The sequence below is a fragment of the Brassica oleracea genome, chromosome C2, assembly GCF_000695525.1.
Source record: "Brassica oleracea var. oleracea cultivar TO1000 chromosome C2, BOL, whole genome shotgun sequence".
In the NCBI taxonomy this organism is placed as follows: Eukaryota; Viridiplantae; Streptophyta; class Magnoliopsida; order Brassicales; family Brassicaceae; genus Brassica; species Brassica oleracea.
In genome coordinates this window covers 35,926,201-35,946,040 of record NC_027749.1, presented here as the reverse complement: position 1 = coordinate 35,946,040, position 19,840 = coordinate 35,926,201, and the positions used below count along the sequence as shown (strand labels likewise).

Here is a 19,840-nt window from a genome sequence, read left to right as displayed (position 1 = left end):
GTATTCATGGCAAGGTATCAGTTTCATGACCAGTACCGTAGGATTTCCTGATAAACTGCACCCGGAGACGCTTGCGTGTACAAACTTGGAGGTGGCAAAAGTGTTCGTCAATGTAGATATCTCAAAGACATTACCTAAAGAGATCGAGTTTTCAAGATGGGAAGGAGTTTACAGTAGAGTTTCACTACCCTTGGTTGCCAGCGAAGTGTAAACTGTGTGAGAAATGGGGCCATACAGAAAGAGTCTGTGTGAGGAATGGTAAGGAAAAGAAGAAAAAGGAGGTTGTGGTTGATTTGAGGAGTGATAGTGATGATATTGGTAAACATGTAGAGAAGGAGGTTACTGAGGAGGTTCTGCAAGAGGTAGATTGTATAAAAGAGGCAGGAGAGGGTTCAGGGGATCAAGAGAGTAGAGACTCAAATTGGTCCACGGTTCCTTTAGAAAAAGTGGGAAGATTTTCACTGGGGCATGTGTCTGTTCTTCAGATCTCTGCATCAAAATACTCGGTGCTAACAGTAGATGATCAGAAGGAGGGTGAAACAGAAATGGAGGGAGGTGAGATAGCAATAGATGATCAGGAGGATATTGAAGAGGAGACAATGGAGATGTGTGATCAGATGATAAGATCTGAAGAAGACCAGTTAGAGGAGGACATATTAGAGCATCAGAGTAGAGGAAAAGGAAAAGGGGCGATGAAGAAAGGGTTGAAAAGGGGGCCGAAGCTTAAAGCTCGGGATATAAATCCTGCTAAGAGCACAAGGCCTTCTCGGAAAAAAAACTAATATGTCGTGCTTCTTCTGGAATGTGAGAGGATTTAACAAATCTTTAAAGCATTATGTTGTCAAGGAGTGGATTGGTAATAAAGATATGAAGTTCGGTTGTATTCTGGAAACTAGGGTGAAAGAAGTAAAGGCGGAGAAGATAATAAAGGAGGAGTTTAAGGAGTGGTCTACGATCATGAATTATGAGTGTAGTCAAGGAGGTAGAATCTGGGTACTTTGGAGAGATTCTATTAGAATGACCCCTGTGTTTAAGTCTGATCAATTGATAACTTGTTCTGTGGGGTTGGAAGGAGAAGAGGAGTTTCTGTGCACGTTTGTTTATACAAGGAATTTGAGTGAAGAAAGAAAGGAGTTATGGGATGATTTATGTCATCATCATGACTCGGCTATGTTTAAAAATAAGGAGTGGATGATAATGGGTGATTTTAACGAGATACTAGAAGGAGATGAGAATTCGCGGTTTGCTATTTTGGGAAGAGTTTCAGGAGGTATGTGTGAGTTTCAGAGAGTAATGCTTCATTGTCACTTATCTGATTTGGGTTACCAGGGGCCAGTGTTCACTTGGAGTAATAAACAAGAGGACGGTGTCATATGTAAAAAGCTAGATCGAGTTTTGATGAATGATGCTGCTCTCCACCGGTTCACAAATGCTTACTCTATCTTTGCACCAGGAGGGTGCTCTGATCATCTGCGTTGTACGATTCAGCTCAAGCCACCTCAAGGAAAAATTAGGAAGCCTTTCAAGTTTGTTAATGCCATAGGTGCTTTGCCTAGGTTTCTTCCCATGGTTGGAGAGTTCTGGGACTCAACGGAGGTGTTATTCCATTTAACATCAGCGCTATATAGATTTTCGAAGAAGCTGAAAAATTTGAAGCCTTTGATAAGAGAGTTGGGTAGAGAGGGGCTGGGAAATCTTACGAAAAAAACTAAGGAGGCTTATGAGCTGTTATGTGAGAAGCAGAGGTGTACGCTTCAGGATCCAAGTGGGGCTGCCGCCCAGGAGGAAGCAAACGCTTATGAGAAATGGCTGAGAGTAGCAAGTCTGGAGGAGGATTTTCTTAAGCAACGTTCAAAGCTTTACTGGTTGAAGGTGGGGGATCAGAACAATAAAGCTTTTTACAATGCGATACAAACTCGTCAAGCCCAAAATATGATTAGAGAGATAAGGTGTGATGATGGTAACATAGTAACGGATCAGAAGGATATAAAAAAGGAAGCAGAAAAGTTTTTCTCGAACATGTTGAATATGTGTCCTGAAGATTACAAAGGCACTACTGTGGAGGAGTTGAGAGAGCTTCTACATTTCAGCTGCAGTATGGAGGATAGTAGAATGTTGAAAGCTGAGGTTACTGCAGAAGAGATTCAGAAAGTTCTATTTGCAATGCCAGCAAATAAATCTCCTGGGCCAGACGGCTATCCTTGTGAGTTCTTTAAGCTGGCTTGGCCTGTCATTGGGAGTGATTTTGTGGTGGCTATTCAGTCTGTTTTCAAGTTCGGGTTTCTTCCAAAAGGAGTAAACTCAACGATACTGGCTCTTATTCCCTAGAAGACTGATTCGATGGTGATGAGGGATTACAGGCCAATTGCTTGCTGCAATGTCTTATATAAGGTAGTGTCTAAGATTCCTGCAAATAGATTGAAGAAGCTTCTGCCTAGTATTATTAGTGAGAACCAGTCGGCGTTCATTAAGGGGCGGCTACTTATGGAGAATGTGTTGCTAGCGGCATAGATGGTGAAGGATTATCACAAAGAGTCGATCTCCCCAAGGTGCGTTATGAAAATTGATATATCAAAAGCGTTTGATTCGGTTCAGTGGGAGTTTGTTTTGAAGGGATTGGAAGCATTGGGTTTTTCTGTGAAATTTATTCACTGGATCAGATTGTGTATCACAAGTCCATCTTTCTCAGTACAAGTGAATGGGGAGCTCGCGGGTTATTTTCAAAGTAAGAGAGGGCTTAGGCAGGGATGCTCACTTTCTCCATATCTCTTTGTACTGTGTATGAATATATTGTCTCTGCAAATAGACAAGGCTGCTATGCAGAAGAAGTTCAGGCTTCATCCAGGGTGCAGTTCGCTATCTCTCACCCATTTGTGCTTTGCGGATGATCTTATGATGTTTGTAGAGAGATCAAAAGAGTCTGTTGAAGGCGCTTTGGCAGTGGTCGATGAATTTGTAGTATGGTCGGGTTTGAAGATAAGTATTGAGAAGTCTACTATATACATGGCTGGTGTGGCTGTAGAGGAAAAGGCTAGGATCAAAAGAAACTTTCCTTTGGCTGAAGGTACACTTCCTGTGAGGTACTTGGGATTACCACTTATGACCCAGGTAATGAGAAGACCCGACTATCAACCGTTGGTGGAGAAAATCAGATGCAAGATGAACACTTGGACGAGTAGGTGTCTGTCTTATGCAGGTAGAATGCAACTGATAAAATCTGTGATAATGAGTATTGTCAATTTTTGGTCTGCGGCATTCAGACTCCCAAGCCAATGTATGAAAGAAGTAGAGCAGCTCTGTGCAGCGTTTCTTTGGTCGGGTCCTGATCTTATAACCTCAAGAGCAAAGGTTGCTTGGAAAGAAGTATGTAAACAGAAAGATGAAGGTGGATTGGGTATTAGAGATTTGAAAGAAGTCAATTTGGTTTGTGGGCTGAAACTTATTTGGAGGCTTTTGTCGGGTAAGTCTTTATGGAGTAAATGGATCAAGGTTAATCTGATGAAGAAGAAAAGCTTTTGGGAAGTGAATCAGAAAAATCAAAATGGTTCCTGGATGTGGAGGAAACTGCTTAAGATCAGGGAGATAGCAAAAGGTTTTTATAGAAAAGAAGTAGGTAATGGGCGTCATACTTCATTTTGGTTTGATTGCTGGAATGAGAATGGAGTCCTATATGATCTTTTGGGTGCTCGAGGCTTTATAGACATGGGTATTTGTAAAGAAGCTACGGTCGAAGATGCTATCTCTAGGTCCTGTAGACGTCGAAGATATAGAACAAGGATGTTAAATGCCGTAGAAGAGAGTCTGAACAGAGTAAGAGACAATATAAGTGGAGATAAGGAGGATGTGAGTCTATGGAGAAGAGGCTCGGGTTTTAAAAGTTCTTTCTCCACTTCTGAGACTTGGAAAATAATGAGAGGTGATAGAGTGAAGTATGACTGAACCCGAGGAGTTTGGTTTACTCAGGGTACTCCTAAATTTGCCTTTATGGTGTGGTTGGCGAATCTTAATAGGTTATCTACAATGGACAGAGTAATCCATTGGAATCCAGGAGCTGATGATGAGTGCGTGCTCTGTAAAAATGCGAGGGAAAGTAGAGGCCACTTATTTTTTGAGTGCTCTTACTCTATACAACTTTGGGAAAATCTTGTTAAAGGGATTATGGAGAGTTCTTATACAAGTTCTTGGTCAGAGATCATGCGGTTGGCTGCGGAGGGTTGTAACATGGATCGAAAGAGGCTTTTCTGTTTCCGTTATGCGTTTCACATTGCAATATATGGAATATGGAGAGAACGAAATAGAGTTAGGCATGGGGAGAAGCTAATGCCTATAACTGTGTTGAAGAAGGTGACTGATAAGGGGGTGAGAAACAAACTTAGTGTGATGAGAGCTAAAGGAGTAAAGGGTATGGAAGATGCTTTCCAACTATGGTTTGGCACTAGAGTGTGATTAGCTTTGATTATTTTATAGGGGTTTTGTACAGAGTTTTAACTCTAGATTGATACAAGGGTAGCATCTTTTGTAAAAAGGTTTTTTTGAGGAATAAAATTTAACATTCTTTCAAAAAAAAAAAATTAGATGTTTTACTGTCTAAATAACATAAAGAACATCTCAGAAGCTGTTTAAATAACGTAAACATCTAAGAAGCTTACATCTTTTTTTGGTTATACAACGGTCGAAAGGTCTTTCCGGATTCTCTTGTGTCTTTGATAGGTAAGGCTTTACACGTAAACCACACTCACACTTCGCTGGGAATCCACGAATTTCTCCTCCATGTTTTATCTCTGAAGATGAACTCATCATCAAATCGAGACAAAAATGTGAAGAGAGGCCATCTCTGAGATTACAGATTTAGGGATTTCGATTTGGAGATATATTGATTTGGAGGTTTTCTAATTTTAGAACGACGTCGTTTGGTGTTTAACAGAGATAGTAACAGTGATTAACCCCGTTTAATCCCTCTGTTAATCGAACTAACGTCATATTAAAATTGGCTTCGTCAAACTTAGTTGAAGCCTTAAATTGTTAGTCATGATAAATTGATGATTTAATTGGTCCAAAAGTAAAGTTCATGTTTTTTTCAACCAAATCAGAAAGTTCATTGTATAAATGACAATTTTCCCTTTTTATTAAGTCCATTAGGATAAGATCACAAGACCCAAAATTTAGCAATGGACTTCCCACTACTGTTGCGAAGCATATTATTTCCCCTGTGCCTATTATTTTCCGTCATCCAATCACGTCCGTACACGTCATCACAGAAGATCCAACTTCCCGGCGATTCCTTGGCCCTCTCCGTCGCCGATTTCGGCGCCACCGGCGATGGTATCCACTACGATACCTCCGAGATACAGTCCGCCATTAACGCCTGCAATCATCACTACACCTCATCTTCCTCCATCTGCCGGGTCAAGTTTCCTCCCGGCACCTACTTGACCGCCAAGCTCCATCTCCGATCCGGCGTCCTCCTCGATGTGACGGAGAACGCCGTGCTTCTCGGGGGACCGAGGATTGAAGATTATCCGGCGGAGACTTCGTCGGATTGGTACGTGGTGGTGGCGAACAACGCGACGGATGTTGGAATCACCGGCGGAGGAGCAATCGACGGACAGGGATCTAAATTCGTGGTGAGATTCGATGAGAGGAAGAACGTGATGGTGAGCTGGAATCAGACTGGGGCTTGCTTGGGTGATGAGTGTAGACCTAGGCTTGTTGGATTCGTTGACTCCACCAATGTTCAAATCTGGAACATCACGCTTCGTGATCCTGCGTATTGGTGGTCAGTACTATCTCTTACTTGTTCCTTGTTCAGCCAAGATCAAGAACTAATGTAGATCTCTGGTTTTGGATTTGCAGTTTGCATATCGTGAGGTGCGAGAACACTTCTGTCCACGACGTATCAATCTTAGGCGATTTCAACACGCCAAATAACGATGGCATCGACATAGAAGATTCAAACAATACTTTCATAACTCGGTGTCACATCGACACAGGAGATGACGCAATCTGCCCCAAGACTTATGTTGCTCCGCTTTACAACTTAACCGTTACAGACTGCTGGATCCGGACCAAATCCTCCGCCATTAAACTTGGTAGTGCGAGCTGGTTTGAATTCAAAAGTCTCGTCTTTGATAACATCACCATTTTTGAATCACACAGAGGCCTTGGCATGCAAATACGCGATGGAGGTAAACAGTTTCCTTCTTTCGCTACATATTACTCATAAACTACTCATGTAAGTGACCTTTTTGCAGGAAATGTGAATGGCATTACGTTTTCAAACATGAACATCAGTACAAGATACTATGATCCGTCCTGGTGGGGAAGAGCAGAACCAATCTATATAACAACTTGCCCGCGCGATTCATCTTCAAAGGAAGGCTCAATCTCGAATCTCCTTTTCGTTAACATAACAATCGTTTCTGAAAACGGAGTCTTTTTATCTGGCTCTCCAAACGGATTACTCACAGACATAAAGTTCAAGAACATGAACATTACTTTGAGAAGATGGAGTAATTACACTTCAGGGCTCGTGGATTATAGACCTGGATGTCAAGGTCTAATGAACCATAGCGCCACAGCTGGGATCATTATGGAACACGTGAATGGGTTCAGCGTTGAGAATGTTGACTTGAAATGGTCAGATGATAATCTGAATGCTTGGAATGTTCCTCTAGAATTTAGACCTTCAACTGTGAATAATGTTTCCTTTGTTGGTTTCAGTTCTGGTCTCTTACACGAAATTGTTTGAGTTTGATTGTGTTATTGTTGGTGAACACAAGATTCTAGAGTCATTTATGTTTGGTTTAATGGAGACTTGGATTCTGATTTATTTGACGTCCTAGATTTAAACCAAACTGATCCCTTATATATTAATTAAAGAGCATTACAACATTTATTTTGTAGCTACGTGTCATCATCACTAGAATGATTCATAAAATCCTTAGAGAAATAGGTTGGTCCATCTAAATATATAATATTTTTTTATTAAACTAATCATAAATACATTATTAATGTGCTTCATTATTTTTTTAAATAAAATTACGGAATTGTCTAATGTGACTAAAGTATATATGACAACTAATGATTTTGAATAATAAAAATTTGATAAAAATAAGTGTATCTTATATTATATTTGTTTTGATTTTAAACTATTAAAATAAATTAAACAACCATATTAACCATATAATAAAAATTTAGATTTTTTGTATATGTTATATTTTGAATTTTTAAAAATGAGTATAAATTGCGAAAACTGTAAAAAATCTGACATTCAAATTTTGTGATCCATGGTTTAAAATTTTTGTTATGACATGATACACATGATTACAAAATCATATAAGTCGAAAATATCATTTAATAAGTATTTAGATTCAACGATAAATAAATATTATATATATATATATATATATATCATTTTAAATTAACCTATATGCCATATAAAAATACATAAATATTTTAATTTTGAAATTTACTTTGATTTTTTTTTTTTGATAAAAATATATATATCATTTTTTTAATATTATAAATTATTTAAACTATTTAACCCACATTGAAATTTTATTATCAGTAATTTAAAGTTTTTTGTTATAACAGATACAAATGATAAAAAAAAACATATGAGTAAAAAACATCATTTAAAAGATATTACTATTAAAATATACTATATATATGTTACTATCATTTAAATTTAATTATATACTATAACAAATAGAAAAAAAAAAATTTTAATTATAAAATTTATTTATATGTTCACACAAATTTAATTATATAAGTAATAGTTACTACCTTTTTAATTATTAAATATATATTTATTATTTTATAATATGTTAAAAAATATAATACATAAAATATTTTTATATATAATGTTTATTTCGCGCAAGGCGCAGATCTTAACGTAATTGTATATATATTATACACTGAACCGAAGCGACACGGCTACCAAAAATGAGAACGAGTTGAACTAACACCTTATGATCCGCAAAACTGAACCAAATTTTATTAAATATTTGAATGAATCCTTCAATTCTGAAATCAAAAAATTAAAACCAAACCAGAACTGAAATCGAATGGGCACTCAAATTTTTAATACAGATTATATACTTAAAAAATAATTAAATTTAGATTTTGAATAACCAAATATCTTTAAAATGCTATTTATAAATCTAATTACCCTAAAATCCGAATGATCAAAATATTTCTTTACTTGAAATATTTAATGGTGATGATTGGTGACTGTTGTAGCTGCTATCCACAGCATTATTTTGACTTACAACACTAAATATACCGGAAAACAGTCATTTCATACCTAATGTATCTCAATATGTTCAATTCATATCCGACTTATGTCACAGTGTAAAAATATATCCGAACTTTTGAAAATTTCAAATAACATACATGTTGTTTATTTTTTGAGGGAAATCATACACCAATCATCATATCAGCTGCCATATCATATAATTTTGTTGACGTGGATGTTACGTTGGCTAATTTTGCTGACGAGATGCCACATGAACAAATTTTTTTTTTTGAAAAAAAAACAAAATTGTCATTTTATAAAAATTATTTTTTACAAAATGCAAAATTTATAAATTATATTATTTAGCAAAATTGACATAAATTAATTAAATCATAAAATTTTAATCTTATAATAGGAGATATATTCGTAAATTTGCCGATCCTATCACAATACCGTCCTTTATAAGAGTTATCTATGTGTTGTAATGATTCAAATTCAATGCTAGTGTTGCTTTATAAGTATATATTTCTTATGATTTTCTTTTAAATTTTAGATTTTACGTCGGGTGATCTGAACCAATCCAACATAACTCAAATCCAAACGATATATGGTTACTTTATGTGTTCTAGTATGTGATACAAAACCGACCCGAACACTCAAGTATGTGATACAAAACCGACCTGAACCCGATGAGTTATATCTGATCCCGATCTATATTTACAAAAAATGCCAGTATGTGTCCTAGGCCATGTTACAAAATAGTACCGAAATCCAAAAACTTGACATGAACTCAATGGGTACCCGAACGTTGTATTTAAGAATTTATTATGTAAATTTGTTATTAGAGATTTAAAAATAAATATCATATATTATATTAAAATTTCTTATTTAATTAAATTTGTTAATTTTACTAAATATAAATTTTAAAAATTTCACATTTTCTAAAAAATATTTTTATAAAACAACCATTTTGATTTTTGCAAAAAAATGTTTTTGTACACGTGGCATCTTCGTCAGCAAAATTAGCTTAAATAACATCCACGTCAATAAAATTAGATGACTTGGTGATAACATTCAAATTACCCTAAGAGTGATTTATACTCTCTCAAATAAGAGTTCGAGTTGTAGTACTTAGGGATCGAATTCACAGGGAGTTAGGGCACGCAATAGATCTAATAGTTATACGATTAAGCTTGGCTAATAGTTTTAATATAAATTGCAATGGTGAGCAAGGCAGTTGCTCGGCTGATTGATTGAGGTTTGATGGAATGATGGTTTGCTAGACTTAAGGTTTCTATTCAGGCAATCAGGATTATAGTAGTATAGAGACTAAGGTTGGATATTCTAGAACTCAAACTAAGCAATAATCTATCAACTCCTGCATGTTTAGATTATCTATTACTAGATCTAAGATCTCAACTCTCGCATATTGATCTTAAGAAAGTGTCGATCGACGCTATCAACGAGCTGTCGATCGATACAACTACCGAATTTTTGATCAACGACCCTTCTAGCAAGCTTTAGAGAACATGTAAATAGGTTTGATAAGTTCACTAGGATTCCTAAATCAGCTTCCGCTTGTTTCTAGCAATCCTAGCACAATGTAAATTAATTCAGACAGAGAACCAAGCTTCCTCTTGCGCCCTAATATCTATAGGCAAAGTCCTAGTTAGCTATTCTAGAATACATGCATTAAGAACAATTCAATTGATTCATATTCTAACAACTTAGCAGTTCTATATTTTGGGCTAATCCCTCATGACTATCTGAACCCTAAACCTAACAGGTGGATCTATTCAGACATGAAGTTGTCAAAGAAAATCATAGAAAGAATAGATGAATAGAATAGATAAAAGCAATAAAGAAACCAAAGGAGTTCCAGGAGGATTATGAAGGAGTTCCTCCTTTCTCTCCTAACATAGAACTACGAATAAAAGAAAGCGTAGCCGTCAACAATGGCTTAGAAAACACATAAATAGGATTTTATGTCGTCCAAGAGTATTCTTGTAATTTTTGGTTGCTTCCGGGCTTCAGTCGGTCATAAAATATGCTCAGCCCATATTATGACACCAAGGGTGCACCGTCTAGCGAGGAAGACTGACCACTCTTCAGTAAACCATGCATAACTTCTGCTACATGATGCTGATTGACCTCAAACCGGCAGCATTGGAAAGCTAACTCAAAGCTCTATCTTATGTTATAATATGGGCTCAATCTAACGGTGGAAAGGTCTCAATCCATAGCTAAACATCTGACGCGTCTGTGCAGCTCTGCACTCAAAAGGCTCCAAAAGACACCAAAATCACCACTTTCCTCCAAATCGTCTATGAACCTGTAAACACTGTAAATAGACTTTATATCGTATTAAATATATCTTAAAATATCTATATACCATGACTAATAATGGGTAAAATCCATGGTATATCAACTCCCCCAGACTTACCCTTTTGCTTGTCCTCAAGCAAAACATAGAGTAGTCCTGTGAAAGAGGTTTGAAAACAGCAAAGACTCACACAATTTTAAACTTACTACTTTTACCTCTGCAATGTTGCAAGCCACATCAGATCAGTGCCAACTTTAGAGGCACTTCATGTACTAGACCTTAGCTTAGCACCCAAACCCTCCAGCCCACAGCTTAGCTGATTCCGCCTGACATACCCCTCTACTGACCTCATTTCTGCATATAAATGTGTAGGCTAAACCTTGGGATTATCGATCAAAGGACACATGGACTCTTACCCAACAGGTATCTAAGTAAACATGTAGTCTTATTCTGGTTTCTTTTCTCCCTATATCTCTCTTCCCTGAATCATTTTATCTCAAATCCAATGAACAATGATGCTGATGTAGTCCATCTTCTTCATCTGCTTTTAGATTTTTCTTTACATTTTTTTTCTTTTCTTGGCAAAGTGTAGGCGAATAGTGGGGTCATCGGTAATGTACCTTCCCCTCGCTTCCAACGATGTGTGATCAATCCATTAGAGAAGAATAAAGGGGTCGCATGAGACACTCCTACCCCTCTAAACCGCAGGAAATCATTTCAATCTTTTTTTTTTCTTCCTGTATGCCGAAGAGAGGAGAGAAGGAAACCAAAAATTTACAGACTTATACCTTTCAGACCTGAAAGAGGAATCCGATCCAATGTATACCAAGCCCCAAGACAAACAAGTTCAATTGATTAAGGTTGGAAGTTAGCTTCGGTTCCTTCATACTTTCTCAGCTAGCATGGATGTTATTGGCAGGTGATCCACTTTGGCGTTTCCATTCAAATTCAGCTACAGCACATGGAACCACAATCTTCACAAGATCATGTATCCTCTTCACTCTTTTGTGAAACTTAGCAGCTTCTTCTGCGCAGATAGGTGGTCTCAGATGTCTGGTGACAAAAAGGTGTGGGGTCTCATACTTGTACTCTCTTTGCTCAACTGGTTCCAACTCAACTATGTATCCTGGTAGCTCGTCCAACGATGGGTGTCGATCGATATCATTAGGTGAGTGTCGATCGATGCAGTCGAGTAGGTGTACATCGATGGTATATGTTGCATGTCGATCGATGATGTAGGGTGGGTGTAGATCGATGATGTATGGTGATTCTCGATCGATGCCAGCTTTTAGTGAAGTTCCCAGATCGTCATCAAGCTTCTTCTCCAAGTTCTGATCTAGATTCTCAGGTTGTGCTTCATCCTCTAGCTCCAAGAAATCTTCCATAGTGATCTCTCTATCTATATCTGGGACAAGATCACAACTTGATACATCGGTGCTCTTCTGTGTCGAGTCTGCACTGTCACGAAAACAACTCGGTCTGTCATGGATTTCAAGAGGTGTCGATCGACAACAGGATATTGTGTCGATAGATGTTGAGGTGCTGGTGTCGATCAATGGTGAAGTCGTGATGTCGATCGATTGTTGACGCCGGATCCCTTGTATCAGCTTCGTCAACTCTGCTCGGCTCTCCAGATCCATACTGTTCATCATCTTCTACCATATATTCCAGCATAGATATCATCTCAATCTCTAAGTTTATTGCTGCTTCATAGATAAATTTGTTGAAAAAGGTGCTTGTAATGTCCTCCCAGCAGCTTAGAGATCATGGCTGCAGCTGTCTGAACCAGCGGAATGCATCTCCAGAGAGAGAATAAGGGAAGATCTTACAGAGTATGTGATCTACAGATATTTCATTCTGCTTACTCCTTGAAACTAGATCCTCAAGCTTTTCGATGTGGTTTCTGGGATCTTCACGAAGAAGACTCTGGAACGGGTCTTGACCTACCCAATCATACCATTCTCGGCTCATATCAAATCATTCATCTCAGCAACAGCAATAACATCATGGATCACATCACTATGAACATTAATCAACTGTCCGGCGCTGTTGCGAGTGCGACCTTCTTTCTCTCTTAACATCCCATTCTAATCGACCTTAAGCATGAGCACTTCGACCTTCTCTGTCTCCACACAAGTGGTGTCGGTCATCGGATGAATAGTACCATGACGACCAGTGCCGCGGTGAACAGTGTCGCGATGAAGAGTGTTTCGATGAACAGTGTCGCTATGAACAGTGTCGCTATGAACAGTGTCGATCGATAGTTGATGAACAGTGTAGATCGATGGCTGATGAACAGTGTCAAAGTGAGCAGTACTCGAATGAACAGTGCTGGGATGAACAATATCGATCGGCACGAGATGAACAGTATCGATCAGCACGAGATGAACAGTACCGATCGACCTTGGGTGAATAGTGTCAATCGACGCCGGATGAATAGTGTCGATCGATGCTTGGATTTCTACGCTGCCAATCGCTGCTTGGAAGGTGTCGACTGCCCTCTTAGACTTATGGATCACGCGTTCCAAATCCAGTGGCTCTACTAGTAGGAGATCTATTTACTTGATGCTTCTGGTACTCATATGTATGTACATGAAACAGAAGAAAAAAAATTTATGAGTTTTTTATAACAGTAGTAAAACCTAGACTAAATCTAACTAGACAATATCTAATGGCGATCAAAGCTCCCAGGCAATGACACCAAATTTGATCTCACTCAAATTACCCTAAGGAGTGATTTATACTCTCTCAAATAAGAGGTCGAGTTGTAGTACTTAGGGATCGAATTCACAGGGAACTAGGGCACACAATAGATCTAATAGTTATATGATTAAGCTAGGTTAATAGTTTTAATGTAAATTGCAATGGTGAGCAAGGCAGTTGCTCTGTTGATTGAGTTAGGTTTGATGGAAGGATGATTTGGTTGACTTAGGTTTTCTATTCAGGCAATCATGATTATAGTAGTATAGAGACTAATGTTGGATATTCTAGAACTCAAACTAAGCAATAATCTATCAACTCGCATGTTTAGATTATCTATTACTAGATTTAAGATCTCAACTCTCGCATATTGATCTTGAGAAAGTGTCGATCGACGCTATCAACGAGCTATCGATCGGTACTCCTTTCAGACCGTCAATCGATACAACTACCGAGTTGTCGATCAACGACCCTTCTAGCAAGCTTTAGTGAACAAGTAAATAGGTTTGATAAGTTCTCTAGGATTCCTAAATCAGCTTCCGCTTGTTTCTAGCAATCCTAGCACAATGTAGATTAATTCAGACAGAGAACCAAGCTTCCACTTGCGCCCTAATATATATAGGCAAGGTCCTAGTTAGCTATTTTAGAACACATGCATTAAGAACAATTCAATTGATACATATTCTAACAAGTTAGCAGTTCTATATTTTGGGCTAATCCCTCGTGACTATCTGAACCCCTAACCTAACAGGCAGATATATTCAGACATGAAGTTATCACAGAAAATCATAGAAAGAATAGATGAATAGAATAGATAAAAGCAATAAAGAAAACAAAGGAGTTCCATGAGGACCCTGAAGGAGTTCCTCCTTTCTACCCTAACCTGGAACTATGAATAAAAGAAAGCGTAGCCGTCATCAATGGCTTAAAAAACACATAAATAGGATTTTAGGTCGTCCAAGTGTATTCTGGTAATTTGCGGTTGCTTATGGGCTTCAGTCAGTCATAAAATATGCTCAGCCCATATTCTGGCATTACCGTCAATCGACACCGAGGGTGCACCATCGATCGACAGTCCATCTCCTCGACAGCTTCCTCCCGCGAGGCAGACTGACCACTCTTTAGTAAAACGGACATAAAGTCTGCTACAGGATGTTGATTGACCTCAAACCGGTGGCATTGGAAAGATAACTAAAAGCTCTATCTTATTCTAAAATATGAGATCAAACTAACGGTGACAAGGTCTCTATCCATAGCTAAACATCTAACGTGTATGTGCAGCTCTGCACTCAAAAGGCTCCAAAGACACCAAAATCCCCACTTTCTTCCAAGTCGTCCTTGAACTTGTACACACTCTGAATAGACTCTATATCGTAGTAAACATATCTTAAAATACCTATATACCATGGGTAATAATGGGTAAAATCCATGGTATATCACTTGGCAGCTGATGTAGCGACTGATGTATGATTTCGCCAAAAAATAAACGACATATATGTTATTTGATATTTTCGAAAGTTCATATATGTTTTTGCACTGTGACATAAGTCATATGATTTGAATATATCGCGATATGTTGGATATGAAATGACCGTTTTGATATATTTATCTGTAGAGTTACAGATGTGCTAAAATATATTTATTTTTAATTTATTCAAATATTAGTTTGTGAACAATAAAACCCTAGCTCTAAATATATATGTATGCCTTCTCTCTCCTACGCTCTCCCTTCTCTCTAACGCTCGTTTAAGAAAACCCTAACCTAGCTCCGGCCGCCGCTCGATCGGTAGCCGGAGGCGTCCATCTCTAAACCTTCCTCTTTTTGTTCTTTGCTCCTCTTCTTCTCGTCTCCCCTTAGTTGATATGCAATCTTCTCTGCGAGATCGAGAAACTCCGAAGATACTTTTGTTCGACGGAGGCGGTTCCCGAGACTTCGTGGAGAGACGGCGAGACCCAAGGTGTGGCGGTGAAGAGAGGAGTCGGCTTTTAGGACTGAAGAAAACCGGATCTGGTTTTCTCATTTTCAGATCTCCGAGTAATCTTCACGGCGGCGGCGCGTGGCTACGGTGAGACGCCTCATCTGCCATAGATCCACTTCCCAGAGCGGTGGTGTTTGGCTGGAGGAGATTTTACGAAGGGTGGTGTTCAGAAGTTTGGTCTCCGGTTCTCGGGGATTACGCGCGTCGAGCTTCACTATGAAGGAGTTGTCAACCGGAGTGGTGGGCTTGGTCGGAAACGTGTGGCGTAGCTTGGCATCCCAACGCCGGGGTTGGAGGTTTTTCGCTCCGGTGGCACGAGCTCCGCACTTCTTCAAGCCACTATTAGATACACCAAACCCGAAGCTGCCGTCAAGGTCCGACTTTCAGTCCGGTCTTTATGACCGGTTTTTGGCTATGAACCGTGGCAACGATCTCCGGTGTGGTCCAGGACTGATCTGATGTGCGCCTTGGTGTTGGTACTATTGATCATGGGCTGAATGCTTATCATTAGAGATTACTAGTCTGTGCTTGAATTGATACTCAGATTAGGCTTTGGTTCTACTTGGTTCATTGTTGTTTGCGGTTACCGTGGTCTAATTTAGTGGTCTAGTTTAGTGGTTAAGAGTCGGTTCATCTTGATGTGGGATGAACTCGATTCATTGTGGTGAAAAATACAACGACGCTCTGATTAGGTAGCGTAGGATTCATCTTAGTAATCTTAGGTGTTACTAGATCTCGTCGTTGTATGTCGGGTTAAAATCGTGTGGTTGTAATTCCGTATTCACTTTGGTTAATGAAAGTCGTTGTTGAGCAAAAAAAAAAAAATATATATATATATATGTATGCTGCCGTGTATAATGAAACTCTCCTCTTTTTTGTCAACTTCTCGTTTATAAAACGAAAGCCCAATGGGCATATAATTACAATGTGACTCATTAAAATATTAAGCCCATTTCGGAGCCACTATTTTAGATAAGTATAACACATGATCGATCGTGGCTTCGTTCCTTAGTCGTAGAGGAAAGATCGGTTCCAGAACCATCTCGCCGGGAAACCTTATGTCTTCCATCTCCGCCATGCTTGAGATTGTTTGCATGTTCTTCAAACCTTCAACCGCCGTTGATCTCGAAATCTTCTTCTCCGATTGTTAGAACTGAGCACCGGGAAAAGCTTAAAGATCCAAGAGTCGAATCTCGTCGGAACACTAACCCTTGTGGTAGCTCCGAGTCTTCTGGATTGTAACTTGAGATCTCCAAAGCATGATCCAAATCTCAGGACTTGATATTCGTAGAGACTTAGCATATTCTCCAAGGCGAAGCTTGATACCACCTCTGAATCAAGGACTAAGCATGTCTAACGAAAAAGAAGAACAAAATCTTTCGATCAACTGGGATAACTTAATAAAGCAGAAGGAGAAGAACTGGAATATATATAACTCAACCCAATCGGAAAAAGATAAGAATGATAATCAGTTCTGACATGGTTGAGATTAACACCACAAAAAACTCGCCAACGCGAAAAAAGTAAAGTTTCGCCAACACGAAGGGAAGATCGCCAACGCGAAGTAAAAGAAATCGATCTATCGATCGAACAACTATTTACATCAAAAACAAAAAGAGATTGGTAACCGGCGGCGTTAAAACCACCGGTCACCGGAAAACGTTTTTCAGCTTTTAGAGACTTCTACAGAAAAGGTAGAGCAAAGAGAGAGAGAAAGGTTGTCCTCGATTGTTAAATCTTATGAATGAAACTCTCCTGATACTTTAGACAGCCCTAGGTATTTTGGATATTTTGGATATTATACCTTGAATTAATTATTATATTTAAATATATAATTATGATTCAAAAAACTTTGAGCACATATATATATATATATGTATATATGAGAGTCGCTGGCGGCTCAGATGAGAAGATGTGATCAGTAGGGTAAATCATATGGGTGTTGAATCCAGTAAAACGAAACCAATAAAAACTGAACTGAACCAAAATAGAGAAAGTGGTTTAGATTTGATAGTATTGAATAAACTGAATTGATGTTACTTTTAAGAAACCCCAATATACCGATCCAACCGAATAAAGCGAAGAAACCGATTAACTAAAATATAATTGTATACCTATATATAAACTTTATAATAAAATTAAAAATAAACATAATTTATTTTATTAATATGGTATTCGTGCTTAAAACATTGATTTTAATTATTTTTTATTTTTTTAGTTAAAAAGGTTGTTTTATTTTTCTCATTTTCATCAAATTAAATAGAACATGATTTTTAATTTTATTGGTAAATAGTTGTGCTAAAATATATTTATATAATAATATTATGATATTAATATTTTCTTAATTTTATTGTAATAGTTAAATAAAACATAAAATATTAAATTTAAAGTTAGAGTAAGGAATATATTTATGTATTAATAAATCTGTTTTCTAATCATATAAACTAATTTATCATCGAAGATAAATATAGTTATATGTTTTTGGTATAAAATCGAATAAACCAAAAACTGATGGTATATAAAACGAACCAAACAAATTAGATATGTTTCCAATATAGTAGCTAATTTTTATAAGCCGAAATACGAAAAACTGAACCGAAACCAGATCGGAATCCGGAAAGAGAACATGCCTAGTAACTTCCGAAATATCTTGGAAGTTTTCTTAAGAATTCTGGCCGTCAGAACGGCTGCTCCATTCGAGATCTTCCACTCGGGTTCTCTACTCGACTCCTTTTCTGCATGCACCCCTTTAAGTGCTTCACGACTTACTCCAAACTTGAAATGACTCAAAGAGAACAAAAAAGATTCGATAAAGACTTGAAAATGATTTAGTTCATATACAAAATGTGTCAAAAACACAATATATTAAAAACTTATAATAGAGGTAATGTAGCTCAGAAAACATGTCAAAACTCTGATGACAACTTCCATAAAGAAATGCGTACTATAGTGGGACAAAATATACGACTTCGAGCTCAAACAAAAGAATTGATAATATGTTTGTAAGCGTTTCTTGACTGGGAATTCTGCAACTTTGGAAGCCTGAAATATTTATGGCCCCTTTGTATGGACGAAGCATTACTTGTAGAGTGGCATTAATGGCGACACAATGACGGTGGTTAGCCAACTTTATGCATATTCTCGTTCTTGTCTATGCCAATATCAAGGAAGCTTCATACGTAATATGATTTAGAAATTAGAGTAATATGTTGGGTGTGGGTCTATGGTGTTTCTCTGTTTAATGTTTTGTTATGAAAATTATTGTTTCCATAAGGAGGCTAGTTGGTTGTGGTTTGGCTTGGTGATTTAAGGGAAGATGTTAGGAGGAATTTTTTTTAAAGTACGGAGGTTGGTAACTCTCCCTACTGAGATGAGCTATAAAGTTCTTATTGAAGCATGAACCTTAAATAGACATATGACTGTATGCAAGAGTAGAATATCCATGACTGCAGGATTTGCAAAATCAGTGAAATCATAGGCTGCTAACTCTAAACCAGATGCATCCATTTATTTAAGTTATATATATATGCCCAAATATTCTTCTCGTATTTAACATAAAAACAACAACCAACCACAGGGTGACTGGTGAATCAATGCACTAAAGTTAGATATGAAATCTTGGGGACACAGCTGCACGAAGACACACTCCCAGCTATTCCAGTCACTGGATTGTTGGTAGTATGTTTGTTTTGCAGGAAGTAGCCTTGCTGTTGCTATCAAGTAAACTGCTCGCATATCCTAGCTGTCACATGTAATATACGCACAGAAAGTTGGTTCGTTTTTAATTTAAATTTCATAACTGAGAGAAACTGGTAGAGCTGGAACCCACCTGTCCCAAGGTCTTTGAAAATCTATCTGTAAACAATATTAGTTACACCATTTGGACTGCTTGTTGCAGCCGTTTTGTCAAGTATTCTGAGACCACCATGTGTTGTTACTCTTGAAAGCTGTACCTACGACGAAGACAACATCATTGATTTCAGCTGAAATGAACAAATCCACACGGTAACTGCAATACAACACCTTGACACATGCCAGATGAAGAGTTAAGGGGAGAGGGTGAAGTTAGCTAGAAAGTAAGTTCAAAGTCTGTTAAGCTAAATGTTGGTTACCTGAAGACACCAACAGCATTTGATTCACCACATCTAATGCCGGTGAATGAAGATAACACCAGCCATTATCAGATTGAATTCCCATTACGTTGCCGGTACAGGGAACGTCGACTGACTGGAATACATGAAAAAACAGTGGAAAATCATTTAGCACCAAAAATGGTTAGTGGTAAGTTAATTAATAGAGTTGCATAACACCAAGGTTGTATTTTTATGACATATTTATCAGTTCTGCTACAGTGAGAGATTCAATTTTCTGCGTACGAAGATACTTTGTTAATGTTGTTGGCGCAGCTGTGCCATCTCTGACCTATCTAATGCGTTTATGAGAGTTTTGAAAAACCAGTAAAGACCACCGGAATCAATTATACACTCGAGGGTAATCAAATAACTGGGAGTAGCTTACTTACCTCTCATAGTAACACTGTCCTGCAGCTGCTTCTGAATCAAAGTAGATGCAAGTTCATGACATGGCGTTGATAAATAACCA

General features: G+C 37.9%; 2 protein-coding genes across 2 annotated transcripts; both read left to right on the top strand.

Annotated features, from left to right (window-relative positions):
• The first annotated feature begins 2,511 nt into the window (after positions 1-2,511).
• On the top strand, positions 2,512-4,446 carry LOC106324108. Its single transcript, XM_013762127.1, has 5 exons — positions 2,512-2,549; positions 2,661-2,725; positions 2,807-3,929; positions 4,011-4,072; positions 4,154-4,446. The coding sequence occupies exons 1-5, from the start codon at positions 2,512-2,514 to the stop codon at positions 4,444-4,446; spliced, it is 1,581 nt and encodes a 526-aa protein (XP_013617581.1).
• Positions 4,447-5,126: 680 nt separating this feature from the next.
• Positions 5,127-6,891, top strand: LOC106319214 (probable polygalacturonase). The gene is given in 4 exon segments (XM_013757480.1): positions 5,127-5,776; positions 5,854-6,185; positions 6,252-6,730; positions 6,732-6,891. Coding segments are annotated over 4 exon segments (1,530 nt in total). The 5' UTR covers positions 5,127-5,168; the 3' UTR covers positions 6,843-6,891.
• Positions 6,892-19,840: the final 12,949 nt, after the last annotated feature.

Coding starts and splice junctions, on each gene's coding strand:
- LOC106324108 (XM_013762127.1), top strand. CDS start 2,512: ATGGTGAAGGATTATCACAAAGAGTCGATCTCCCCAAG. Junction 2,726..2,806: donor GCTCGCGGGTTATTTTCAAA/GTAAGAGAGGGC, acceptor CTCTGCAAATAG/ACAAGGCTGCTATGCAGAAG. Junction 4,073..4,153: donor TGATGATGAGTGCGTGCTCT/GTAAAAATGCGA, acceptor ATCTTGTTAAAG/GGATTATGGAGAGTTCTTAT.